This window comes from Pogona vitticeps, chromosome 1, assembly GCF_051106095.1.
Source record: "Pogona vitticeps strain Pit_001003342236 chromosome 1, PviZW2.1, whole genome shotgun sequence".
NCBI lineage: Eukaryota > Metazoa > Chordata > Lepidosauria > Squamata > Agamidae > Pogona > Pogona vitticeps.
The window spans coordinates 177,269,899-177,297,750 of NC_135783.1; the positions used below are offsets into that span (position 1 = coordinate 177,269,899).

The 27,852-nt window shown below is 41.2% G+C and overlaps 1 protein-coding gene across 2 annotated transcripts; it reads left to right on the top strand.

The window, feature by feature from the left end:
* The first annotated feature begins 442 nt into the window (after positions 1 to 442).
* On the top strand, positions 443 to 26,004 carry LANCL1 (LanC like glutathione S-transferase 1). Of its 2 annotated transcripts, XM_020780673.3 has the most exons (10): positions 443 to 567; positions 974 to 1,080; positions 5,613 to 5,730; positions 14,257 to 14,464; positions 17,978 to 18,113; positions 18,815 to 18,961; positions 20,866 to 21,048; positions 21,519 to 21,695; positions 22,267 to 22,339; positions 23,716 to 26,004. In XM_020780673.3, the coding sequence occupies exons 2-10, from the start codon at positions 997 to 999 to the stop codon at positions 23,790 to 23,792; spliced, it is 1,203 nt and encodes a 400-aa protein (XP_020636332.2). In that variant the 5' UTR covers positions 443 to 567; positions 974 to 996; the 3' UTR covers positions 23,793 to 26,004. The 2 variants fall into 2 exon arrangements, with proteins under 2 accessions (XP_020636332.2, XP_020636333.2); XM_020780674.3 differs by lacking the exon at positions 443 to 567 and having other exon boundaries at positions 858 to 1,080.
* The last annotated feature ends 1,848 nt before the right edge of the window (positions 26,005 to 27,852 follow it).

Below are 27,852 nucleotides of genomic sequence, written 5' to 3' on the forward strand. Positions count from 1 at the left end.
TACACTCTTCTCTGATACCTTTGCCTTTGGGAAAACATTCGGTTTCTCTGTACACTGTTTGAATCATAGCTTCTTCCTTCTCTCCATGGTGTAGGCTATGCAGCAGGCCAGCCAAACGTTAGGCCGCCCCTATTTCTTTCAAAACGATCACCACCCTGTCAAAAGCGCTCGACTCCAATCTGTAAGAGCCGGGCTCGTTTTCTTCTGAAATCCTGCCACGCCCCCAACCTAGGATCGCAATGTGACCTAGGGTTGCCGCAAATCGAAGACAACCGCATAACAACGGCAACAAAGCGCCCGCCGTCCGAGCGCGCGGTGACTCCGACACCGCAAGGGAGGGAGGGAGAGAGTGAAGCAGTCCCTTCCAGCCCAACAGACGCTGCCCAGGTACCCCTCCCGCCTCTCGGCCCAGCAGCATCGCCTTGCTGAGTTTAAAGCGTGGGCTGTCCCTTTAAGGAGCCGGAGGTGTGTTGCGGACGGACGCGGCCCAGCCGAGCCCTGATTGGCCGGCGCCTGCAGGAAGTGGAGGGAGGTTACCGTTGGCCAGCTGTTGTCTCTTGTCGCAGGGTAAGAAGCGGGGCGCGCGGAGCGCGGGTTGGGGGGGAGGGAGGTGGCGGCTGTGGAAATGGCGTCCCCCTCATTCTGGTCTCCTCGCCGTGGGAGTGGGTGGGTGGGGCTTGTTGTGGCGGGCCCCGCGTAACTGCATCTCTCTCAGCCTCGGGCTTGCTTGGAGCGCTGCCTTGGCAGATCCACCCCCGCCTCCCCAACCGGGGCTCTGGCGAGCGACTTGCCATCGAGGCTGCTTTTGGTGTCAAAAAAATCACTTCAGTTCTGTGTAGCTTTTGCCATCTGGCAAGGCGGTAGCCGCCACCGCCATTTCTCGGATGTGTGGCCATGATTAAGGGGGTGCAGCTGTTCCTGGGGACAGGTTTTGTTTGACTTGCCTCCTTTCCTCCTCCTTTTTTTTTTTTAGACTGGCAGGTTTGCTCGTTGGTCATGATGGCCCAGAGAGCCTTTCCGAATCCATTTGCAGACTATGACAAATCCTTGGCCACAGGATACTTTGACTCCTCCGGGAGGGTGAGTTTTGGTGCTGCCCTTTTCACTTTTGCTTTTACAGAAATGGACGGGTTCCTTGAGAGGACAGGCAGGGATGGCTGCGCTCGCTGCCCTGGTTTACTTGCTCACATGGCCGTGAAACGCTAATATGTGGCAACTCACACCTTTCACACTCAGCATGAAACATTACTTGGTCCTCTGCAGTCCTGTTTTTTAAAAAAAACATAGCCTTGAACTTTTAAGAAAATAAAATATTTATTCTGAAGGCAAAGAGCAAAGCTGTCCAGAAGAGGAGTTCTTAGATGGACTTCCTTCCCTGCAATAAGCATATTTATCCTTTTGGACCATCTGTGTTTTTTCAGTGTAGAAAACTATACTTCCAGCTGGAGATGGGAACCTGCCACCCAACCTTCCAGAATTGATATACAGCAAGCAGCATGATGTAGCTATAACTAGTATGGTGCTGTTACTACATTTTCTGCAAGTTTCCAAAAGATCTTGGAATATCTTCAGAGGCAGGCAGGCAAGAGTGATTACATTGGGAGTGTTGTGCAGTAAGGAAAAACAAGCTTTCTTCATATACCTGGATTAAGTTCAAAGCCTCTTTGATTAATTACGCTGAGTCGCAGCCTTAAGTGCTGAATCAGAGAAATGTAATTTTGTAGTATGTGAAAATGGTTCCAAAAGTTTAGCTGAAATATGGAGGCAGGAGGAAGAAATGAGTCTGTGAAAAATATGAGATTGCGGCTGAATTTAAACATTGGCAGGCAGTGCTAGTAGTAGTATATATTGTAGCTATGGTGTTGATGGCTCTGTCTTGACTGGGGAGAAGGGGTTTAGAATTTGCCCTCTCAACAGCCCCCTTTTACTCCATTTGAAAAACAGTTCTCTTTCCTTCTTCCTTTTTTCCTTCCCAAGTTCAATCAGTATTGCCCATTTCAATGTGGCCAGGGCCCATCTCAGAATGCGGACTACCACTTTTTTAATCTCTTGACTGGCATATTTCAGTAACACAGGAAGGTAAGGTGCAAAGAACTGACTTGTCTTTGGAGAAAGGTGTGGTATGAAAACATGCCCAGGAAAGCTAGAGTCTCCCCTTGGGCAGAACACGTACTTCAACTTTAACTATGATAGTCTAAATTTTCACAGCACTTTTGGCTTGGATAGTGAGTGCTGCTAACTTTGCTGGGAAAAAATGTGGTATGCTGAGTCTTTATGATGCCTACAGATGGAGGTATAAAGAGAATTATATGCAGTTTGACAACATTGGATTTCCTTTGTTCAGAATGGCATTTGCTTCTTTTTGATGTTGCATGTGCCAGAGCTGCTGTTGCTGGACCAAAGATCAAGGATCCTGTAGTCCACATTTTAGCATAATAGGGTCATTAATATCTTAAACAGTGCAGTAAGAACACTTATTTTTTTAGATAGTTCACTTTCTGTAGGCCAGAACCAAATTAAAAATCTATATGAATAGAACCATGAAGTTGGAAGGGGCCTATACGGCCATCAAGTTCAACTCCCTGCTCAGTGGAAGAATAAAAATCAAAGGATATCTGCCTGGTGGTTGTCTTAATTCCTCCAATGTTGTCTGAGCTTAAGGCTCTGTACAAAATTAATTCATTGGATCCCTAATAAGAACTGCACTCAAACAGTCACTCATATATACAGTGTGCTCCCCCCACCCTTAAGAAAATAGCATTTTCTAATAGCTTGTTTATACCGTGCAGTGCTTGAATTATGAGGCCTTTTGCTGCTCTCTTGGAGATAACTGTGCTATGAGGCTCCTAGGGCCCAGAGCTATGTTGGAGATCCATCCCACCTGCAAACCTCATGCCTGATGCTGCGTTACTTTCACGTTTGGCATTCATGTGCAGTGTAGCTCTGCAGGATGCTTTGCTGATTCAGTGATGTACAGCTGAGAGAATTAATCTGTTGGGATGGAGCGGTCTGGAAGAGTTTTACCACAGCTTGCAAGTTCATTGATTTACTGATGCTCAACTTCAGTGCCAGACTTTTCTGTGTTTTATAAAGGAATTCAAGTGTGTCTTTAGGGAAATAAATAAGTTATGGTACAAATAATAAACTCTTGCAGCTTGGCTAAACCACAGCAAACTTCTTTTGATTAATGCTTGTCCAATTCAAAAGTTAGATAACCTTGTTTGCATAGCATGTTCTCAAATAGTACGATTAACAACAGAGAAACTGAATATGGGAGAAAAAACTGGGATATACTGTAAGTAACTATCATTTTTGTGGCCATCTCAATGTAATTCCTTCTTCCTTTTTTACACTGCTCCCAGAAACTCACTGAAATCATTCATCTGCATAATTGATCATCCATGCTTGGTTGCACGCACAAGGGGCAAATAAGAGCTGTTGGGACTAACCATATTTCTTTGCATGCCCACCTAAATAAATGAACTGATGTATCTGAGAAAGTATGTGTGGCTTAGGGTGGTAGATTACTTTCCAGCCATTTCATTGCTATAGGCACCCCACCCCCATGGTTAGAAAGGTACCAAACCAGGTGGGCTGTAGTCCTTCAAGTGAACTTTGGAAAGGTTTAGATCCCCTTTCACCATGTACCTTCTCTTGTCAAAAGTACAATGTCCATATACAGTTTTATACAATGAATAGTGCAAAAGAAGGGAGGAATGAATATACATGGCTTTCCGTTTCATATTCAGCCCTTAGGAAGTAATATTTCAAGAATTTCTTTCAGTGTTTTTAGTGTTGAAGCTGCTGCCATATGGCTCTATTCCGCACCTGAGTAATAGAAGAAGCCCAGTGTCACCTGGGATGGGTTGATTGTGACTCCTTTTAAAGCCAGGACTGCCTCCTGGGTCAGGGAGATCCCAGCAATGGAACCATATTTCCAGTGACAACCATGACATTAAAGGCAGTGAAAGTTTGAAAGATGGCATCTCAAAGATAGTAAATCAGTGTTTGAATGGAAAATCAAATACTTTTGACATGCAAGTTCGTATCTCAGCTTCAGTTTCCCAACATAAAACCCAGAAGAGATACTATTTCAAAGGTGTGGTGGTAGGAATTATGTATTGTGCAGTATTATAGTATCTGTATGTTTTTGTGTGTGTTTTTATTTTATAGCAAAACTTTATTTTGGACTATCAATCATATTACAAACGGATACTATAGTATCTATATGTGACTTGAGTTTTTGTTAACTTTTCCGTTTTTTCTCCCTGCCTTCACTTGTGCAATGGATAAACTGTGTTCATTTTCAGCCCAGCCAGGACCAAAGTACTGTACTTGATCTCCCTGTCTATATCTTTCCAATCCTTTTAATGGCATTAAAAGGACAGCTAGAAAAGGGAATCAAACCCTTAGCTCATCATCACTTTTTCGAATGCTTTCTAGCACAGACTTTTTTGTTTTTTTTCCTCTGCATCTACTAGAATTCACCAGAAATCCTTCCAGCTAGAATTCTGGTAGCTTCAGTCAAACTATCCAAATTCTCAGAGGTGTTTTAGTATACATAGCTGTTTCTTGTGAATGTTTTCTCTGCAGTGACAACTATTCAGCATGACAAATAACATGGGTGGAATTTTCTAAGTTCCATGACAATTGCAAAGCATTAGGGGATGGTAGTCTGTCTGTTCTTTAGACTTTATACAGGGTGCCTCAAAAAATCCCAGCTGTAGTGGAACTTCCCCCCCCCCCCGGGAAAATCATATATTTTTCTGTAAATTGCATCTGTTCAATAAGATTCTTCGAATGCCTCTCACCCCTTCATGTCTGCCTAAGATTCACCTCTCTCAAAGCCTTAGAGTGCAATCCTCTCTATCTTCTAAATTATTTTGCAAAGTAACACAGACATTTCAGAGCTTCCATGTCCCGAAATATGTAGGGGAAATGCAGTAGATTTATTTGCCCAGTGATTGGCTAAGGTTCCTGGCACTCACTCAACTGTATCTGGGTTTTGAGACTTTTCGTTTTTACCACAGCAAATGCTGGTGTTCTCCCCGCCCCCATGTCCTCTGCAATGACTTACCCTGCAGTAGATTTCTGGTGAATCAGCTTGCACTGTCAAGGAGTCTCAGAGTGTGCTATTTCCATCCTTTTCTTTGTCAAATGATAGCCAACTAGCAGAAGTTGCTGTTGAAAAAAATTGAGTAGCCTTCAGGGTCCCCTCAGGGGAAAGAGCAGCAGTGCTGTAGCCTAGAGGTAACAAAGGTATGGGTAACCAAGACATCCTTGAGAGAGGGGATGTAGGTTTAAATATTTAAGACTGTGTTCATATTCAGGATTATTTGGAAGAACGTTTCACAGAAATCAGCAGGCCTTTCTCCGAAAATAAATGAGTTCAAGTATGGGATGATCAGAAGTAATGCTTTGTCTCTCCTTTTAAATTACTGCTGCCTAAGTAAATCAGCTTTTCTTTTCTTGAGATAATCGAAAAGAGACCCAGCTCTCTTTTTAATAGTACTAAGCGCCTGACACCACAATATGCGAGGCTCTTCTGCTGCAACTTGGTAAGCCATGGTGTGTCATCTGAGACATAACAGTGTTTCTGTTAACACCTACAGCTGACTCCTGAGTTCACTCAGCACCTGAACAATAAAATCAGGGAGCTTCTCCAGCAGATGGAAAGGGGCCTGAAATCTGCGGACCCCAGAGACTGCACTGGCTATACTGGCTGGGCAGGTAGGATAATGGATCTGTGCAGATGTTTTCAATGAATGTATGTGCTATTCTGACAAAGTGTGGGTCTTGGACTACAAAGATTTAGAGCAGGGCTGGAGACTGTGTGGCCCTCCCAACATACTAGACTGCAGCATGCTTCACCTTTCACCGTTGGCTGTGCTGGCCAGGGTTAATTGAAGGTGCAGTCCAACAGCATACTCTCTACTTATGATCTAGAGTAGTGGTTCCCCACATTTAGTAACCCAGGTGTCATTGGACTGCAAATCCCAGAACCCTTCACCACTGGCGGGGGTTTCTGGGAGTTGCAGTCCAAGAACACCTGGGTCATCCAAGGTTGGGAGCCACTGATCTGGAGGATGGCTGGAGGACATCCACCATCTTTTATATTGCTGTGTTAGATCAGATCTGTATCTCACCACAAAACATCCTTCCACAGGTTCCCAGGACTAGTATGTAATAATTGTATTATATATGTTTATTTTAATGCGTTTTAACCTATATAAGCCACCCCAAGTAAACGTTGTCTAGGGGGGGTGGGGTAAAAATCAAATAACTAAATAACTAAATAAATATGTCACACTGAATGTTTAGAAAGTACAGTGGGATGTACCGTATTTTTCCATGTATAAGACTACTTTTGTCTAAAATTTTTAGACTAAAAATTGAGGGTTGTCTTATACACGGAGGTAAGCTGAGGACAGAACAAAAATAAGTGGAGTGGAAAGCAGGGATCAAAGTGATCCTGCAGGGCTTTGATCCCTGCTTTCCCCTCCACTTGCTAAGCCCCACTTACATTTCTTAATTTTAGGTTAGAAAAGTGGGGCGTCTTATGCATGGGGGTGTCTTATACAAGGAAAATACGGTAATTATAATTCGTGAGGGACGGTGGGTGTTTTCTGTTTTTACTGATTTTGGGCTGTAAAAAGGAGACAGAATTGATACAAAAACTTTGTTAGAAAGGGATGTGTATATATATACTGCAGGGAACACACCATCTTCCCCTGATCCCCTTCTCTCCCTCATTTTGTCTGTTGTTTCAGATTGGGATCAGGACCCACCTTCTTGTTAGTATGTAAAGCATAGTCCAGAAATGTTCCTCCAACTTTTGTTGGATTGAATTTCCCATGAGCTCCAGCCACATTAGTCTATAGTGAAAGATTGTGAGAGTTACAATGTAACAGCCTCTGTAAGGCCATATGTTTACCAACCTGTTCTGAAGCACCAGAGATATTAATGGCTCTATATAAATAAATTGATAATAATAGTGTGTCGTCAAGTCAGTTCTGACTTATGGTGACCCATTCCAGGGTCTTCTAGGTAGACAATACTCAGACGTAGATTGCCATTCCCTTCTTTTGGGGCCATGCTAGGACTGTGCTGCTTGCCCGAGGCCACATAGGCTGGCTCTTCTCACAGAAGGTATAGTGGGGTATTGAATTTCCAACCTCTGGCTCCATAGCCAGATACCTAACTCAGTGGTTCTTAATCTTTGTTACTCAGGTGTTCTTGAACTGCAACTCCCAGAAGCCTTCACCATCAGCTCTGCTGGCTGGGGTTTCTGGGAGTTGCCATTTAAAAACACCTGAGTAACAAAGGTTAAGAACCACTGACCTAACTCACTGACCTTATCCAGCCAACATCCATGTCCTTTATTTTAAAATTTATTCCTGGCTCAGAGACACTCTGTGGCATTGGGTGAGTAACAGATTTCCTCCAGAAAATAGCATGCCTGGTGCTTTAGAACAAGAGTGGTATGAGTGGAGTTACATACTGTAGAAACAGTAAAAACAACCAGAATTGTTCTGATCTGACTTGTTTTATGCCTCATAAAGGAAGGGACAACACAAAATGTATCTATGTTAAGTGATTCTTTCCCTGAATAATGGAAGAAGTGTGTTGCTGGTAGAACGTACAAAATAGTAGTTATATTATTTTCTAGTTACAAATTCCAGAACTCCCTCAGGGGACTTTGTGGGTTTTAGCTTTCACATGATTACCAAATGATAGATAGCTTCAAAATTCTTTGTGAGAAGCCCAGTGACTAACAAGCATTAGGAACAACCCACTTGTATAAGCTGGCTAGTGTGTTCTGTCCCCAGCTTCTAAATGGAAAAGGACAGATGAGATGGCGTGACTCGTTAGTAAGTGATGTGAGGTTTGACCCCATATCAAAATCAGGGTTACAGTAGCCAAAGGAGAATGGTAAAGCCTTCTGTACTCTGACAAGTGAGTAAAAATGAGTTGAAGTCAAAGATCTTGTTGCAGCTGAGTGGATTGCATTCAGTTGCTGGTAAGGTTAAAATCCTATTCAGTCATTTTGTCCAGAATCATCAAGCCAGTAACAGGAGAGAACTGAGCCCCATCGCTCTTCCTCACTGCTTTGCTCACGCAAGCAGCAACATTTCTGAAGAAAATTGTCCTGTGTCCTGATAAAGTCTATATGTGGGGAGTAAACCGCTCTTCCTGTGCTCTGTCACTGTTCATGTGAGCTAGACGATGATGGGGGAAGGCTTGCATCTCCCTTATAACCACACCAATAATTTTGTGGGGCAGAACTATAAAACAGGACTTAAGAAATGGCAGATGTGGCAATTCCAGGAATTGCATCCATATATATCACTTTACTTCATTTTTTTTTTTGACAACACGGGCTAGGTTATAAACTCCCCTGTCTGCCCACCCACTATTCACATGCCCCCAAATAATATAGAATTGAGTCCAAATTTGGGTTGTTCCTGAAAGTATTCCAATCATCTCACGACTTCAGCTTACTGGCCAATACTAAGGGCAGTACAACTGAATACATCAGTTATTGGCAGGTAAAAGCTGGAAAGTGTCATGCTTGTGTCCTGTTTATGGCCTACCCATGGGCAAATAGGAATACTGCACAAGATTCATGTCTCTTCTTATGGTCTCTTTGGCGAGTCTGTTTTCTTGATCCTTTATATTTCCTTTATATTTCACCCTTTCTCCAGTGAGTTAAAGGAGATACAGCATTTAAATACTTAACATTGAAAATTATTTTTAAAAACATCTCAAATAGTTACCAAGCACATATTTTATTTAAGTTGGTCAAAATTTAAACCTGTTAATATCATAGATGAATGTGGCTGATCACTCAGCCTGAAATAAAGCTTTAAATGCATTGGATGAGCTCATGCAAAAGGCAGAGTTTGCATTTATGCGCCTGCATAGCCGTTTTTTGAAGACAAAATGTGAGGGTTGTTGTTGTTTTTAAGCAATGTGTAAAAAATGGGAGGGGCATTTTTTTCCGCCATGTGGAGTGTAAATAGGTTTGCTAGTACAGTGGTGCCTCGCACAACGAGTGCCTCACACAACGATGAATTCACACAATGATGGCTTTTCATTAAAAATTTGCCGCCTCACACAACGATGTTTCCTATGGGGAAATTTCGCACAACGATGTCCCTTTTCGCTCCTGTAAAAATGCCTTAAACTGTTTGAAAAGTGTTTTAAATGCTTGCTATCGTTAGCCCACCTCCGGAAACCTATGCAAACTTAATTTGGTGTTGTTCTGAGTCTTTGTTAATTTTTGGTGATTTTTTGTTTTTTCTCTCATTGAACTCTATTGAACTGTCCGTCCAATGCATTTCAATGAGAGAAAAAACAAAAACTCACCAAAAATTAACAAAGACTCAGAACAACACCAAATTAAGTTTGCATAGGTTTCAGGAGGTAGGCTAACGATAGCAAGCATTTAAAACACTTTTCAATCAGTTTAAGGCACTTTTACAGGAGCGAAAAGGGACTTCGCAAACCCATTCAAATGCATTGAGTCGGCTTCAATGCATTTCAATTGCGGAACCACGTTTCCCTCAACGATGTTTCCTATGGGGAAACGGATTAACCGGTTTTCAATGCATTCCTATGGGAAATGGTGTTTCACAGAACGGGGTTTTTTTTGAACCAATTAACATCGTTGTGCGAGGCACCACTGTACATCATCCTTTATGCATTAGTCACATATGGGTGGAAGTACTGCTCAGCCACCAGACAGGGTAGATAAAATCAATGTGTGTGGTGTTTTTTTAATAGAAAAGTCAAATTGGTTTAAATCACAACTTAAATTAAAAAAAAACATTTTTAAAATATTTAAATTGTAAAAAATTCTGATTTTTAAAATTTAAATCATGATTAAAATATGTTGATTTAAATCAAATCCACTCTGCTACCAGAATTTGAGTTCCAAACCCAACACATTTGTGTTAGGCAGAAATTTGCCTTAATGCTGCTTTTCCTCTCCTCCACCCCTTCTGAGTTCTGAACTTTTACCAGCTTGTCTGACACAATTGGAATTGAGAATAAGTCTCTGAAGGATTTCTCTGGGTCATAGCAACTGAATGTGTTGCTATTTTAAAACTTGCCTGCTCACCATCCCTACCCCTGGATATCCTAGCTTTGTTAATTTATTCAGTGTGTTTCAGGTTAGAAGAAATTAATCGGGCTGAAGCGCAAGTGTTCCATCTTAATTGCTTCTGCAGGAAAGGCTTGTTGAGTATCTCATCATGTAGATAATCTCCTGACAATCTGAAATCAATTGGCACTCATGTGGCAGCTAATAAGAGACACTGGGAAGGAATGGTTACGGCTCCTTCCCATACAGTTCTGTACAAGGCTGACATTTGCTATTCATGCTTTTGCATACACTGGGGTTGAGGTTTGGAAGCATTTTTCCCACAGAGGTGAAGGTTAATTTTTGCCTTGTTCTCTCCTATTTTGTATGCTTTCTTGGAGGATTAGGAATTATTAGACCAGTTCACTTTATCTATAAAGCAGCAAATTGAATGTTTGCATAAGGGAGGAAGCCTAAATATGTACATACAAAAGTTGTTTCTTCTCCTGCCAAGTTATGATTGCAGGTGGCAAATCCTATTTGCATCTTAAACAAAAAATCTGTTTGGTTTCCTATTTTAATGAAGTGATTTTATCTTTTGCCCCTTTCCTTCAGACAAATGCTAAATTATGGCTGTAATGAGTTCCATCTTACCCATATGGTTTTGTACAGTCCTGTATTTTCTGCATTTAGTTTGAACCAGTTAATCAGCTGCTGCACAAAAATGTTTAGGGTGGAGTATAACATTTGGATAGATCCTCTTGGTGTAGTAGTTACAATGGGGGTAACTATTGTTCTTTCTGTGTTCGTGCTCCATGCTATTGCATGATAATGAGGCTGTTTAAAACCAAAAGACAAGAAGAAAGCAAGTGAACTTCTAAACGTATGATTGTTGAGACCACCAGTGCAGAATGTAATGATGCATCAGCTAAATCCAGCGTAATTAAAAGGTTTGATTGCAAGTCTGAAAGATTTCAGCTGCTGACTCTGAAAACAAGAAGATCTGGTGGATGTTCCAGTTATCAGGTCTTTGAACACCCTCAGTTTTGGGGATCCCTGTTCCTATTTCCCTGCCATTAAATGGCTGTTCTCATTACCTCCCTCTGTTCTTGATGTCTCAGTTCACACCCTGTAATTTTTTTTTCAGTTTTACACACACAAATGACACATGTGTTCATCTTCTGCTGAACCCAAGGTGAAGCTTGAAGCCTTGGGGTCTGTGTGGCTTGAATTGCTGTGATTATCTCTCTCGGCTCCCCCCCCCTTTTATTTTTTCAGTAACTCTGTCAATAAATCTGCTCTGGCAGATCAAAAGTACAGAACATAGGACACAAGGAGTGCTTGCTTCTTCACTCACAAGAGGCCAGGAGAGTCAGGTGTGATCACCCACCCCGCAGTGCTTCTAAGGAAGGAAATGCAGTTATCAAAACCATTTCTCCCAATCTTTTGAAGTGCCAAATAATGAAATTTCAATATAGTCACAGTACTCTTTCTGGATCAGGAAAAAAGCCTTTTGCATATAGAGAGATTTTTTTCCCAAAGGCAGTTCTTACGCTGCCTAAGTAAATAAGCAAGGAGCTCATTACATTCTTGTCTATGAGAGATCTGGGTGATGTGGTGTTAACTCTTTCCTGGAAAGTTGTCTGGCTTCCCAAAAAAAGGCATTTTTTCCCTTAAAAGTAGTGTACACTTCTGGCAGACATGACTGATGGGAGCCTACCTCTGCGCTGCCCTCATTGGAAATGCTAACACTCAGACTGCTTAGAGAGCGGACAAGGTTATTAACTTCAGTGGGAAATGGAAATTTGCCCTTAATATACATGCAGAATTGAATTGTCTGTGGTGTGAAGCTTTGGAGATTACCCATGCAAAATGAGAAAACGATCTAAATTTAAAACTATCCCCAGTACAGTGGAAAGTAATTTTGAAGGCTGCTCCTTTTTCTTTCAGTCCTTTTAACTACATTGCAATCTGCCAACGTTGGCTCTATTAATTTAGGCTTAAATGCAGAGACCTGAGTATGTTTTAGAAATGGTTAATGAGATGGAAAGTGCATGATAAGGGATAAATTGAGAAACAGGGAAGGGATGCAGACCACCAGCACCCAAGAGGCTCTTTGAGGAAGCCTTTGGACCATTCAGGTTTTCAGTGATGTCTTCAAGTCAGTTTTCAGGAGACAGTGCTTTGTCCCCTGTGACAGACGTTTTGAATTAAAGTGTGCTGCTTATATACCACCTCATAGTGCTTTAAGCACATCACGCAGGCTACACATTGAGCTGGGTACTCAACTTACCAACCTCAGAAGGATGGAAGGCAGAGTTGACCTCGAGCCAGTTGCCAGAATCAAAGGCTGACCATGAGCAGAGCTTGGACTGTAACACTACAGTTTAACCACTACGCCGCAGGGATTTTCTTCGTGCTAATTTTCTTTCCATTGCTCATAACATTTTTAGCAATGAGATAGAGTCCCTGTTTTCACCCTGATAAATCCTTGTCTTGCTTTTGGCTTTAGAGGATATTTGAGGTGTCACTTTAAAAAAATTAGTATGTCTTGCCAATCAGATTTGCTGCTTACCAGTTTTAATTCTGTCAGTGACTTTATGGTCAAGGTTATTTATCACATCATTTTTAGTTGGAAGAAGTATACTGAGATGAGGCAACTTGTGTAACTCTCCTAGTCCACAATGGAGACAGAACTGGTGTCAAGTCTGACTCAGAAAGCTAATTTATATGCCTTTACATGTTTCCATATTGGAAATAGGAAGAATCCTGACATCTCCTGTGACTTCTTCATCATACATTAAGTTCCTGTTGAAGCCCTCATTGACTGAAGAACTGTTGAAGCCATTTTTGGCCTTGCTAAACTCTCTGGATATCTCAGTGGGTTGGAGCACTGAGTCAGCAGTTTGATTCCCTCTGTGTTTTGTAGGTGAAAAGCCAACCTGTGTGGCCTTAGGCAGGCTACACAGTCTCAGAGTGCCCCCAGCCAGAATGGTAAACCCCTTCTGTGTACCTAGGAAAACTTTGAAAAGGGTTGCCTTAAGTCAGAATTGACTTTGACAGGATGTACTGTAATTATTATTACTTAAATGCTCTCCATTACAATTTAAATGAAAAAAGCAGCTGGGCTTATTCTAAGCATTAGCTTCTTCTTCTCTGACTACTCCAGTCTGGTTACTCTTTATGTACATGGTTCAAAAGAGAGGTATTACTTGTTAAGGACCTGGAAAATGTCCCACTGTAAAGCATTGTGGTATATAATCTATGGAGTAAATTAGTACATAAAAGTAACACTTAACATTCATATAGCATTTCTAGCATGTTCAAGAGATTATCTTGTACATGGTGTTTTTATAATCTCTATAACAGCCTTATAAAATCTGGCTAGAAGGATTATTCCCACAGCACAGATTTGATACTGAGGTTATACTCTACACTACAGCTAGGATTATACATTGTAACTTTCCTTAAACTGGTGTCCCATCAGTCCAAATCAGCATGGTAAATGGCAAGAGGATCAAATTAGGCAATATGCTTAGAATGTATTTGTTTCCAAAAATAGTTATAAAAAGTCTTATCTATCAGAGCCCATGTTTTTCCTCAGCTGTTGTCCTGCATTTATCATGCTTTGTGGCTGGTTGTTTGGACAATAAACACAGACTTAATTTTCAAGTCTAATTGCTGACTCAGGGATATCTGATTAAATTTCATTTTATTATTATTATTATTTCTGTTTTAGAAGGGGAAATAAGTTAATGGGAGGAAATATCTTTGTTTTGATCCAGAGGTGAGGGGACAAGGTTGGAGAAAACTGATCCAATGAGCTTAGAACAATGAACCTTATAATTCATAGATCACTGTTCTTTAGTGTTATACTACATCAGTTCTCATTACACTGCTCATCCTATTTATATTTGCCCCAGTCTTGTGAGCAAAGTAATTACATTGCTTCACTTTAGTGATAGAGAACAGGCTGGAAAATGTAATTTGATGGCAGTTATCCAGCATGTTGATGGCTCATGTTGGGGTTTCCAAAACTGTGTGTGATAAAAAGGGATGAAATAGATAGATCCCCACACCATTGTCAACAATTGCTAAATGTGTAACATTCACTGTTACATAACTGCAACATCAGAGAGTTAATCTTCAGTCTTTTTCACATGTCTTTGCAGGCATTGCTTTGCTGTACTTACATTTACATGAGGTGTATGGAGACCCATCCTACCTTCAGATGGCCCAGGAGTATGTAAAGAAGAGCCTGAGTTGTCTGACCAAGCGTTCCATCACTTTCTTATGTGGGGATGCTGGGCCTTTAGCAGTGGCTGCTGTTGTGTACCACAGGCTGCACAGTGAAAAGCAAGCAGAAGATTGCATCGCTCGGTAATGTCTGGAAAGTATTGGATCTGTTGATTCCCACTGATGTTTGCTTTTATGGTACCACTGAGCATATCAGGCAGGGTAGATATGTTGTAATATTTGGACTGAAGATCAAGAGGCTTCTTGGATATCATTTTCATGAAAATGTGGGCTTGGTTAGGGAGGGACATACATTGAGCTATCTTTTCAGCATACAGCCTCCCATTACGTCAGCTGAAACAAAGCCATATATTTTGTCGGCTGCATAGCTGGTATTTGTCAAAAGTTTTGTCAAGGTACTGTGAATTTTTTTTTCAAAATACTGATTTTAACAAACTATATGTTTAGTTCTACAATGGATGCAGTGCTGAAAAATTAAATAATTGATCAGTCTGTCTTGGGTGCGCAGTGGATACAAATCAGTGTCCTTTTAAAAAATAAATTAAGGTTGTTAAATCTGATTTTTAAATTTAAATACTTTTTATTTTTGAAATACTTCTCTTTTTCATAAAGCCTTATGTGAAGATAGTTTTAATTTAAATTGTGTTGTAGCTCAGAGATCTAATTGAGGAATAGGGATTATAAATTCTAATTCTATGTTATGAGATTCTGAAAATAGGATCCAAGAGTTCTTTGTTTGGGGCCTCAATTTTATGGAATTCCACAGGTGTCTGTGTAGATTATTAAGAATAACCTTTCTATCTCCCCTAGTACTACATCTAGTAGATATCAATTTGCAGTTCTCAAACTGCCTTTTGTCTCCAGGGAAACATACCATACTTGTTTACAGCAGTATATGGAGGTGAGAAATAAAAAATCTGTGAGCTTTCTTTTCTAGCTCTTAGTGAAGTGATTCATGAACTTTTTTCTCTCAATATGATGTAATTTTGGGAATTTTTTGAAGCCACTTTCCCCTAAAATTGCACACATGCAGGCCCTGAAGTGTCAATGATTTGAGCATTATTGGAAGTGGAGTCAATCTCCATCAGGAGACAATAAAAATAGGCACTGTGGGAAAATACTTATTAAGGTTATGGCAAAACAGAAGTCTTTAAATCAAATCCATCTTGAGTGGGTGTCATTCAGATGAATGGATGGAAGTTCCATCATTATTTGTTTTCTGTTTTGTATGTACTGCTTTTCTGCCAATACACTGGAGGTAGTTAATGAATTAAAAAAGTAACTTTTAACAATTTAATAGACAGAATATAGAAGGAAAGGGTTGGGAAGAAAAGCAAATGGAGTGAGCCTTACTCTTTCTCAGATCCTCTAGGTACTCTTCTGCTTTAAATTCCCTTCCCACCTCCCTTGTGTCGACATAATGAGAATTATGTGCATATGACTCCAAGCTGGCTTAAAATGTGTTAAGAAAAGCTTTTGCAGTCTGGGCTGAAGTCAGCTGAATGCAGCTGGTGCACAGCATCTTTTCAGTTTATTAAGGCTTGTACAAAAGCTGTTGATATTAATAGACATTGTACAGTAGTTGTCCTTCATTGATGTGTTCCTAGAAACTGCAAATCATAAATGAGGTTCATTTTATTAATAGAACATTGCTGAATACACTTTAATTTTACTTTGAACTGGGTAACATTTTGGGAAACTTCTTTTTATATATCTCATGCATTTCATATTTCCTGTTCTCATTGTTATTCACATGAATTCAGATATTCCTTTTGTATACTTTTATTTCTCTGTTGCTTCCACAACCACTTCTGCTTATCCCCCTCCTTCCTACTTTTGTTTGACATGCATTCAGTTTGTCATGCTGTAATATCACATCTTAACATTAGCAATAACATCAGAGGGCAGGACAGCTTGCATATTGTCGTCCTGACATGACTCCAGCGCTTACAAAAAATCATGAGCCTGATATTACTGGAGACAGAAGCACATTCTCTATCATAACAATATTCACATTGACACATCCCTCCCCTTTGTTTCATTTCTGAAATTGTTCCTTTGTTCCTTCCCTCCCTTAATCTCCTTTGTATTAAAAGGGAGGAACCCAGCTTGATCCTGCAGCACCATCTAGTGGCATTGTTGATGCAGAGCATTGCAGTATTGTCATGTTGGCAAAGAAGAGGCTGTAGGAGTCCTTATGGAGACAGCATTTTTTCCTGAACCCTGTACATTCCTGGTCTAACACTTACCAGATGCAGTCTTTTAAAAGTCAATAGAAGGGAGAATAATCGAGAAGCCTAATATGTTCTTGTTCTAAGAAGGATTTTATTAGAAGCATCAATCCAAAATATATTTTATTCAGCATATAATTGTTGTTGTTTGTCCCTTCCCAAACTCTCCATCATTCTCATCTTCTTAATGGCAGCTTATTTGAAAACTGCTGTTAATTTTAATTGCTTTTCTAGCATTTAACATGATTTTAATTCATAAAAGCAACGTTTTGATTAACTGTTTCCTGTGACTCCAGTTCTTACAAAAGAACTGGTGTTTGAAACCTGTATGTGTATTTTTGTTCATTTTGAGTGACTGGGCATTTAATATTAGTTTTGCCTAAAGCAGAATAGCCTGCAACTCCCAGAAATACTGGCCAACCCAGCTAGTGGTGAAGGCTTCTGGGAGTTGTGTAGTGTCCTATTATGTTTGGCAGTCTTCTAGTGGAGTCCACTTTCCCTTTCTGCAAATTCCATTCTCCCTCAATTCTTTCTTACTGTCCCCCCATTTTCCCAATGATTAAGGGTGTACACAGCAACATGTACCTGTTTAAAAGGGAAAAAATTGCCACTAAGATTCCAAATAATATGGCCAGATTCTTCTTTGGTCCGACTGCTCACATGTGATCCATTGTCCAAGTAGTCAGAATTTTCCAGTTTTACCTCCTTGAGCGAATAGAAGCCCCATCCATCCTGACAGGTCAATCTCTACTGATCCTAACACAAAGCCAAAAATTGCATGGAACTTTATGTAATGCCCTACAAGAATTCAAAATAATTCCTCTGCTGTAGCTGTGGTTCTCTTATGTACTGTATATGCATGCTGCCTTGGGTCCTTTTAAAGAAAGGCTGGGTAAAAATATTTTAAATAAATAATAAATAAGTAAAAATGTGCTCCAGAAAAAGGTATTTATCAAAAGAGAGGGAGATTGTGTGTGTGTGTTTGTGTTACAAAATTGTAGAAATACAAAAAAGTTCCTTGGACAACTCTGTGCTTATGTGTGGCTCTTATGATTATGATTCTTTCCAAGCTTTTGCTTGAATAGAATGACGCACCTGCCCCGCCCCACCCAAAGATATGGATTGCCAAGATCAAATGGTCATTTAAAAATGGTGGGCATCGTTCTGGGGGAGAAACAGCCTCCCGCCACCACCATGCCCTTTGCATTCTCTTTTTTGGACTGACTATGCAAACAGTGCCAGTGCAATTACCTCTTATGGGTACAATCTCAAAGTCACTGCCAAGGCATGGGAGACAAGACTGTCTTGGGATTCCATAACTGTGTAAATAAGTTTTTTTAAAAATGTATCACTCAGCTTGTAGGACAAGTCTGAACACATCTCGTAAATTGTTTGTCTTTTCAAGCTTGTTACATCTGCCCAAACTTGACCCACGAGTGCCCGATGAGATGCTATATGGACGTATGGGGTACCTGTATGCTCTGCTGTTTGTGAACAAACATTTTGGAGAGGAGAAGATCCCTCAAAACCATATTCATCAGGTACTGTGCCCATTTTCTTCTTGCACCCTCAGTCCTCATTATATCAATTCTCTGTGCCCTTTAGTCTCTTAAAGGTATTGCTTTGACTATGTGGAAAAAAGAAGAGCACCCTCCTTGTGAGCCAAGAGGTTCCTGGCCAGTCTCTCCCTCAAGTACAAACCAGCTAGACAACATCAGGTGCCCACATAACGTTTTCACCTTGTCTCCAGTATGATACATAGAAAGACTTGTGCTGCCGAGTTGTCACAGAGCTGATGGGGTGTAAAGAACGGAGACTGTTCACACATGCCATGTATGTAAACAGTTTTAAAATGTGCTAAACATTCTGATCCTTCCTCCCTGTGAGGGAAATACGGATTCCTTGCTGTAACTAGCATGTTGGGAAACTACAAATCTGACATACTTTCACGTATGTTCCTCTCCTGTGTAAAATGTTCCTTGCTCTTCACCATTCCTCTGATGGCCCTTGCGTGGCAATTGCCTATCTACATGTTTACTCAGAGAAATTATCTCCAGCAGCCAAGAGGTTACCAGGAAATCATCAGTCTATCCCACTGCAGAAGATCTTTGTGTTATATGGCTGCCACATGTACTTAGTCCATTTTCACCTTTCCCCACCATTGGTAAACTTTGATGAATCCATGTGAGAAGATAAATGAATAAATGAACAATTTCTTATCTCCCCCCCTCCCCCTCCACAGGTCTGTGAGGCAGTTCTGGCATCTGGTGAGAACTTGGCCAAAAAGCGGAACTTCACAGCTAAGAGCCCCTTGATGTATGAATGGTACCAGGAATACTATGTAGGAGCAGCCCATGGCCTGGCAGGGATTTATTATTATCTTATGCAGGTGAGATGCATCCAACTGAGTTGAGAATTCCCAATTCTCACTTTTCTGGAACTGTTGGAAAATCTTGCACCCATCTCTTAGCCAAGGCCAAACAAATTGTCTCTTTGCAAGTGCCAGAAACCTACAGTCTCACTATGGCAGTATCTAAGGTAGAGATATTTAATATATGCCAGAAATAAATGGATTCTCTATTTTGTAGTTAAATTCATTGCCCGGACCAGTCACAGTTGCAACCTGGAAGTGCAGTAGAAGTATTTTAAAGCACTTCAGAGTTAAAGCAGCCAGAGCCAAAATCTAAAAAGAACAGCATGAAACATTGATACATATGTTAAAACATTTGCCGGCAAAATTAAAAGGCTTCCTTTTTGGTGCCTAAATTACATCAGCAAAGGCAGCAGATGATCAAAGTTGGGGAGAGCATTCCACAGGGATTGTTGTCCAAGGAAGTAATTTTTCTGAGCTCCGTTTATATGTCTGAAGATCACGGATAAGGATCACTGCTAAAGATACTAGCATATTGACACACCCATGTGGAACCAGTAGGGCCTTTGGTGGTTCTGGTTCCAAGCAACAGAGGGCTCTAATTGCCTCATCAGCACAAGCCTAGAAATGGTCTCTTGATCTTAGCTGTGGTGTGCTAAGATCAAGATGCCTGAGCCCAAAAGCCTCATGGCTGCACTTTGAAATAGCTGCTATCAGTTCAGCCCCATGAGAAACACACTGTAGTCTAATGTAGAGGTTATCAAAACACTAACGACTGGAGCCAGCCTATCTGCTTGGCAGAGACCACATATGTCTCACCAAGCTGAAACTGAAGAGATGACTGTCTGGGCCAGGGAGGTAACTTGCACCTTCAGTGCCAAATGGGATCAAGGAGTCCTCCTGCACCTCTGACATTATTTCATAGGTTCAGCCCAGCCCAGCCCATAAACCACCCTTTGCTAGTGCCTCTATCCTGTTTGAATGTGGTTTATTTCCTGACACTCCAGTCCAGATTCTCTCAGATCCAAATTCCAACTCTTATATGTTTGGCTAGGACCTTTTTTGCCATCTAGTTCAATCCTGGCACTGTTGTGAGTGAATTCTCTGTTTCCAAACACAGTGTGGTACCCAGAATTTCTGCATCAGCCTTCAGTAAAGTTGCTGTTCCAGGAACACACATGCAGAACCAATTATTCAGAGGTACTGGCAATTATAGATATGAGATAGCTGTGGCTTTCCAGACTTTTTGTCCCTCCAGCTTCCATCAGTCCTAGCCAGTTATGAGAAAGTATGGGGGCTGAAGTCCAAAAACATCTGGAGGGCTAGTGTTGTCCGTCTGTGTTAAAGATGATAGACCAGATAAACAAGAAGGTGCAGCTTAACACCTTGGACAGAGGTACCCGAAACAGGACCTGCTTAATCTCCTAAATCTTCAGAAGCTGTACTCAAGAGTGTTTTCTTGAGTAAGGTTTGCAGCAACAAGAAACAGAGTCATCCTTATCTTGGGAACATGGCTCTGGAATGCTCTTCCCCACCGCTTCTTCTATCCACCAGCTTCCCTTTCCACTGATGATTTACAGATTTGCTGCAGAATATACCTTTCTGTTTTATATGTTCCAGTACTACTGCTAGTTCTGCTGTTTTATTTGGTTTACTGTTTAAAAGGTTTTATGGCTTAGTTATTACTGTCTTATGAATCTCTGTGATTTAGAGGCTGTTTATAAATATTTTTAAATGCACGGTGATATAGGCTTCACTTAAATATCTTTAGTGTATGGCAGAACTAGTTGTCATCCACAGGCTGAAGGAATGGGGGAATGCCCCAGAGGCGGTGCTTTTTATATCTTTAAAGCCAGCCTTCAAAGTTGAATAAAGTGTCATCTTATCTCTGACTTAACCATGTGCCCATCTGTCTGTCCCAGCCGGGCCTTGGTGTGAGTCAAGCAAAGCTGCATCACGTCGTCAAGCCCAGTGTGGATTATGTCTGCCTGCTGAAGTTCCCATCAGGCAATTACCCCCCGTGCATTGAAGACAACAGAGATTTGCTTGTTCATTGGTGCCATGGTGCCCCTGGTGTTATCTACATGCTCCTCCAGGCATATAAGGTAAGTGGTGTTCTAACAAGAGGTGGATAATCCCAGCAAGAAGGCTAGTGAGCTTTTGTCCCTCTCAGCTTGGAGGTTATAATATTTAAATCCAATGATTTTTACACCACCAACTAAAATGGAAATTAGACTTTTACAAATGATTCCTGGAGATGTCCCCGTCATGCATCCTGAAGGCAGGACATTCTTATTGCTCAGAGAGTTGGCCATGTGTCCTGTTCTGTAGCGGCTGACTAATGGTGACAGCCAGTGGTGACTTAAAATAATGGCCGTGCTCCTTCCATTTATCACTCCAAAAATCTTTGAAGGTAAATGGCAAAGTCATTGCGCTCTTGTCCAAGTGAACGAGGGAGAGGCCACTCCTTGATAAAAGAGCTAATTAACAAAAGTATGACTGAGACGCCTCTGTCCCAACCTTGGCTGATGCAAGGGGGCTGTTGGTAATAAAGCAAAGCTGCTTGTCTCCACAGGTGTTTGGGGAGCAGAAGTACCTCAGCGATGCCTTGCAGTGTGCTGAAGTGATCTGGCAGTGGGGGTTGCTGAAGAAAGGTTATGGGCTGTGTCATGGTACAGCTGGCAACGCATATGCCTTCCTGACTCTCTATAACCTCACTCAAGACATGAAATATCTCTACAGAGCCTGCAAGGTGAGCAGCAGCTGGGAGAAAGGCACAAGGGAAAGAGAGTTTGTGAGATAGAAGCAGATTGCCCTGTACATATAACTCAAGCATCACAAAAAATAATTTTGGAGAAAGAGAAGGGCATATTATCTCCCTGATGAAATTAAACTTTGAACTATTGATTGTTGCACATGGGGGACCACAAATGTTGTCGAGGGTTAGGGAGTTGTAGACTGCGTGGTGGTTGTGATTTTGTTTTAAATTTAATTTTATTTAGTGTATTTTATGAATGTTTAAGAGACTATAGCAGTTCAGGAAATAATTAGGAAGGTCTTGCAAAATCATGGCACCAGTTTGAGCTTTTGAATATTCCCAGAGTCCATGCTATCTCAGGATATGTTGACACTTAATGCTGAAGACTGGAATACCCACTCAATAAGTAAATGAAATAGCCTTAAAATATATGTGTCTGTATGTGTTTCAATTAACATAGCCGACCACAAGGAACAGTGACATACAGAAAATTGATACTAGGGTAAGTAATTTTCCAAAACATATTTCAGAATTACTTTGTCTTTTAAACCTTTTCCTTGTTTAGTTTGCAGAGTGGTGTTTGAGTTATGGGCAGCATGGGTGCCGGACACCAGACACGCCATTTTCTCTCTTTGAAGGTAATCTCTGTTCAAGAATGTGGACAGTTCTGCCTGACAGCAATATGAATGATTAATGAGGTAGTAAGTTGGTATTGCTCAGTGGGTTGGGAGTGGCTTGTTTTGCAGTAGAAGGTCAGGAGTTCGAATCTACCCTCTGTGCCTCCTGGGAGAGGGGCCAGCTGAGATTGTGGCCGATGGGGTTACAATCCCCAAGTGGCTCTGGAAAACGGGTGCTATCCCTAGAAATTGAAACCTTTACACCTAGAAAATTGACTGGCACATAATTATACATAGTTCGTGATGGAGAAGTGGAAGATGTTCTTCTTCCCCCCCATTCTGCATCTGGTGACTGGAGTGCATATGATCTTAAAAAGACCTGTCTGTGCACCTTGACCAAGTCACTTGCAGAACTGTTGCTGGACTGCCATATTTTGCACAAAATAGTGTAGAGCTAAGTGGGCTTACCCCTCTTGGTTGTGGTTCTGTTGCTCCACTACCGAAGCCCTAAGTGGCTCACCTGACCAGTAGACTCCTGCTGGTGCAGGCAAGGGAAGCCATGGGTGTCATTTGTCCATCTGGGTTTTCAGGAACTGAAAGAAGTATTGATCTGTTGCTATCACCACATTGCGATTGGCGTCCAGCCTAGCCTCTGATTACATTTCCTCCCCCACCACCACTAGTAGAAGTTCTCATTGCTGTCTTTATATAAAGTACCCCAGGTGCATTTTTGAACCCCAAAGTGCATTTTCTTTTTCTGTAGAGACAGCTGTTTTACTCTTAACCCCCACCTCCCCTCCATGAAACCAGACGTGTGTGTCTAGCCATGACCTCTTTTGAGGCTGTTCTTCCTTCCCCTCCTTCCCTCCCCACAGTTTCAGGGGTGCTGTGACCCATGATAGGTTTTAGGAACAGCACGTTGGCCTTTAGGTCACCAGAACATGCCTGTCCATGTTTTATATTATGTGCATTCAGTCTGATCTATCTTTTCTGTAAAGAGCATTATATCCCAGATTATACCCTGTATTGCAAAGAGGGATGCTGCTCGAGAAACTGGTTCGTCTTGAGTCCCTCAAGCACATTCATGGCAGGTACAAAATTTGGACCTTAGACATCTTGTTTTAAAGATCAGCCTCATAGCTACTGTGCTGAATTAGCTTTCATTAGCATTCCCTAGAAATATCAAGGTTTCTTTAGCCCTAAAATTGTTTACCGTGGTGTGGGTCTAAACACGGCCAGACTTCCTTTGTGGGCTTGCTCAGTTCTAGCCAAGCTGAATAAACAGGTACAGGCTTGGCAAGATCTATACTTACCTGTTAGCCTAAATCTAAGGAGACAACATAATATACAGTTTAATTCAATGAATAACTTCTGTTTTCTCTCTTCTGTCTCTTCAGGAATGGCTGGAACAATATATTTCCTTGCTGACTTGCTAGTACCAACCAAGGCCAAATTCCCAGCTTTCGAACTCTAAATTCCAAACCAAGAGTTACTGACATAAAGATTGTTGCACTTCCCTTTCCTTTTGAAAAGGCAAATTAAATAAGCCATCATCACAATTCTTGGTTAGCAATGCCAGATCTTTTGGGTCATCAGTGTTTTCAACATTGTTTTCAGTGTCTGGCCTACTTTTGAAAACTGTTAGCCTTTTTAATTCTAAGCATTGCTTGAATTTACAAAAAAAAAGAACTGGTTCTTAAAGCAAGTAAAGTTATTATTTTGTTAGAGCATTTAAAAAACTTATAGCATATTGTTTTACGTAACTGCTTTGAGGATTTTGTTTGTTTGTTTTAACTACAACCACCTTGCCAGTTTTGCTGGTAGTGCTGCAATTTCTTTAATGTTATTTGGAGGATACCATTATGTGACATCCACCTGTTTTGTCTTGCTTCTTTTTTGATACCTGTGGGGCAGTTCTTGAGAATCTTGTAGATATGGCAAAAATGCTTCCCTGTGTGATGCCTTTCTTAGAGATTGTATAGCTACACCTATGACGGGGACGTGCCAGAATCCTGTCTTAAGCTCTCATATTCCTGCCTCTGATACCAGGGTTCCAGTCACTGCTTCTTGCCCCATCATCACCAATAAGCAGAATGCTTCAACAAATATGCCCCTAAATTTATTAATTAATAAATTAATGCATTTAAGTTCTTGGCAACCATGTGGGACATCCTGACCTGTCATTGTGCTTTTAAAAAAAAAATTGAAAGATATTACTGTGGCCTAGCAGTGTACAATGGGATGGTTTTATAAACTGTAGTCCATGACACATTGCTTTACAGCAGACTGGTTTTAGCTTGACCCTGGCTGGAGATTTTCAGAACATGCTAAGTGCCCTTTTTGCACATCGTCAGGTGTGTGTGTGTGGGAAACCCTGATATGATGTGGTGCTGAGCAAATGGTAGACAAAGTGAAAAGATATTAGCATCTGACTCCTGTGTTCTTTTCAATTAATTTTGGGGAGGCACTGTTTGCACTGCAGCTTTCTCATCTCATCCCGGCATTAATTATTTTAGATCTTCTAGTTATCCTTGTAATAGGAAACTTTAAAAAAGGACACCGTTCCCGGAATTTGGGTATAGGCAGCAAGATCAAATACATGCTGTATGAGGCACACACTATGAAAATGTTGCAATCTCAGGAGTTTTAGGCAATATATTTTAGCACTGATTGTTTGAACAATTAATTTGAAGCTTTCGAAACACAGTGAGACTAATCTGCCGGTCATTGAGTGTCACAGATGTCGCAGTTAAAGCTGCTTTGGACAAATACCTTGTGTATTCTTTCTGAATATATAGTGGATAAATTAAAACATCACTTTCAGGGGTGGAGAACTCAGAGTAAGAGTATGCTGTGTAAACTAACCCTGTCGTCTACTTTGCTTCTCAAGTTTAACTATGAAACGACATCATTCCCAAAACATGGAAGGTGGGATTTGTGCCTCAGTCGCTGATTGCCAGAATAAGGGACAGGGTTCCTCTTTCAGCTCAATATAAGCCTTGATGGTACTCCTACAGATCAGTAGCTGTACCCATGTGTACTTGTTGCATTAGCAATTAACCCTTTACAGATGGGTTCTTTCTTTTGGGAGGCAATTTCTTTCAATCTGTTCAGGGTGTGAGCACGTTCTGCTGGCATGTGGGTCTCTTCAGCTACTTTTATCCAGGGAAGCTGACTGTGACTGCTTTTTGATAATCTATGCATTACTTCACCTCTAGAAGTCAGTATTTTCTTGTAAAATAAATAAATAAAACAATCTCTGGCACCAAATGTTTGGGCCCGCAGATATCCTAGTGTGTTTGAAAAAGCAAGTTGAACATAGTATGTAGGCATTGTTTTAATATTTGAGTTGTGCCCTTGCATGACTCGTTCTGGTGGTGAGAGCCTGAAAAAAATCCTCTTGTTTGGAATTATGGCTACACACTACTTCAGTTCTCAAGGCATTTATAAGCTACTATTATATATCTTCTGCCTGGAAGCATCTACATGTATTATTTATAACAGATTTAATGTAATTCTAATGAAAACCCTTTGCTCAAATATTTGCTGGAGTAACTTCAGAGAGAGGAATGATGTTTCCCCTCCAGCAGGTGGCAGTGGAGTTCAGTGGTTCTGATGTTTCATGGAATACCTCTAGGATGCTGATCAGGGATAATGTAAATCAATAAAGTTGCTAAATCCCAGGATTCATTGCTTGTTTTTACTGAAACTCTCTGGTGCCTCCCAGCCTGCTTGTGGCGAAGTGTTAAAGCTCTTCAGCCACCCAACAGTGAAATAATTGGTCTAATAAGTGCTTGGTTCCTTATCTATTTGTTGGCGGATACTTGTGTCAGTGCCAATGCTCCTCTACTTTTAGCAGTGTTACGATAAGGAAAAAATTAGCAAGTGAGGCTTTTCCTTACAGTGAGGGAAACAAAGGTCCTGCGCCTCCCAAACTTGGCCAGCTGCTTTTGAAGCTGGACCTTGAAAAAAATGGCAGGAGAGAAGAAAAAAGGAGAAGAAAACACTCCTTCGTGGGAACTATGGGGAAAAAAGGGAGGGGTTCCACTTCATACCTTTACAGAGTAATGTACTGGCTGCTGAAAAGTGTTCTGGGGCTTTTTGTGGCTACTGTAACATGCGAGGAGCTCATTGTTTGGTGGCAGGCATAGGAACACCAGCCCCTTCCTGAGAGGTGTGGCTCTGTTGTGGAAACGTTTCCCTCGCAACTGTGAGACTTGTTGGGAGCCTCTGGGTTGCAGCAGGTATCAAGTGGAAATCCTCCCTTCACAACTATTTTGTGTTACAAGAGGTCCAGTAGTAAGGCATGGGGCAGTGTAATGACAATGACAAAAACACTGGTGTTTATTAAAGAGGTACAAACAAGATGCTGGATGGATCTTGGAATATCTTAACTGGTAGAATATTTTAACTCTTTCCATCCTGACAGCTGCAGCATGTATCATTCCCTTCAGCTGACTTTTTGGACACTTTTACCTCCCACCCTTACTGAACTGCAGGAGATTCAGATAGTTTCTGCTCTCTTGTCTGGGCGAGTCTTCCACATTCCCATCATACTGTAAATGCTTATTACCAACAGCTGCAGCTACAAAGCCAAAACTGGCAGAAATTTCCCATACATGGCCAATGCTGAAGTCCTCAGCTGCTTCCTTTTTTTAGACAAAATGAATTTGCACTGCAGGATAGGATGACACTAGCCTATTCTTTTGGCAGCTGGTATCTTCAATGCTTTAAAGCTTTTCTCTGTGAAATAAAACAATTGAAACATGTTTTATATTTATTTGGGATAGCTCCAACGCACTTCAAATTCAATTCTACTGTCCTTCCCACAGTTTTGGCAATGCTGGTTAAACAGCAGAGCCGTGGTTATTACTTTCAAACCATATAAACCACACTTTCATCTGGAAAAGCAGCATACAATTTGATTGTATAGAAAGAAAGCTAAAATTAATGCTGGGAGACAAGAGTGCCATAAAATGTGAAAATCATCAGGAAAACAACAGGAAGGCATAAAACTGCTTCAGCCTTCTTTAAAGGGATGCCTCTACATAGGTAGGTTGTTCTATCTCAGGAAGAAGAAACCTGAACTAGATGCCACAGCAATGAAGTAACCCTTTAAGCCTGAATTCACCTTGCGAATGAAAGTGGTAGAGATAAGTGCCAGCGGTTTCTCTAGCAACCATTTCCTAAATCACTAAGGACGTTCCTGAGATTGGACAGAGCAAAGAAATAAGACAAGATTTTCATTTCTTCATGGCTCAGAAATTTTCAGTGCAAGGGTAACAAATTCTGATTGGTCTAGTTTTGTGCTAGTAGCATGGCAGCCACGGTCTGTTGCTACTCTGGCAGCCTCTGTAACTGAAACCAGCATGGTCGGTCCCTCCTCCTCCCGTCCATAAATCTTGAGTTGCAGCCGGGCCCATAAATAGTTGCCCTTCAGTATGCCAGAGCACACAGAGCTGGAACACATGTTTCACATGGTTCTAATATGATTAGTTGAGTCATTAATTGTGCTTCTAGCATATGGCTTCATT

Excerpts from the sequence above, each read along its gene's own strand:
- LANCL1 (XM_020780673.3), top strand. The coding sequence starts at position 997 with ATGATGGCCCAGAGAGCCTTTCCGAATCCATTTGCAGACTATGACAAA. Across the intron at positions 21,696-22,266 it reads ATCTCTACAGAGCCTGCAAG|TTTGCAGAGTGGTGTTTGAG; the intron begins GTGAGCAGCAGC and ends TTCCTTGTTTAG. Across the intron at positions 22,340-23,715 it reads GCCATTTTCTCTCTTTGAAG|GAATGGCTGGAACAATATAT; the intron begins GTAATCTCTGTT and ends CTGTCTCTTCAG.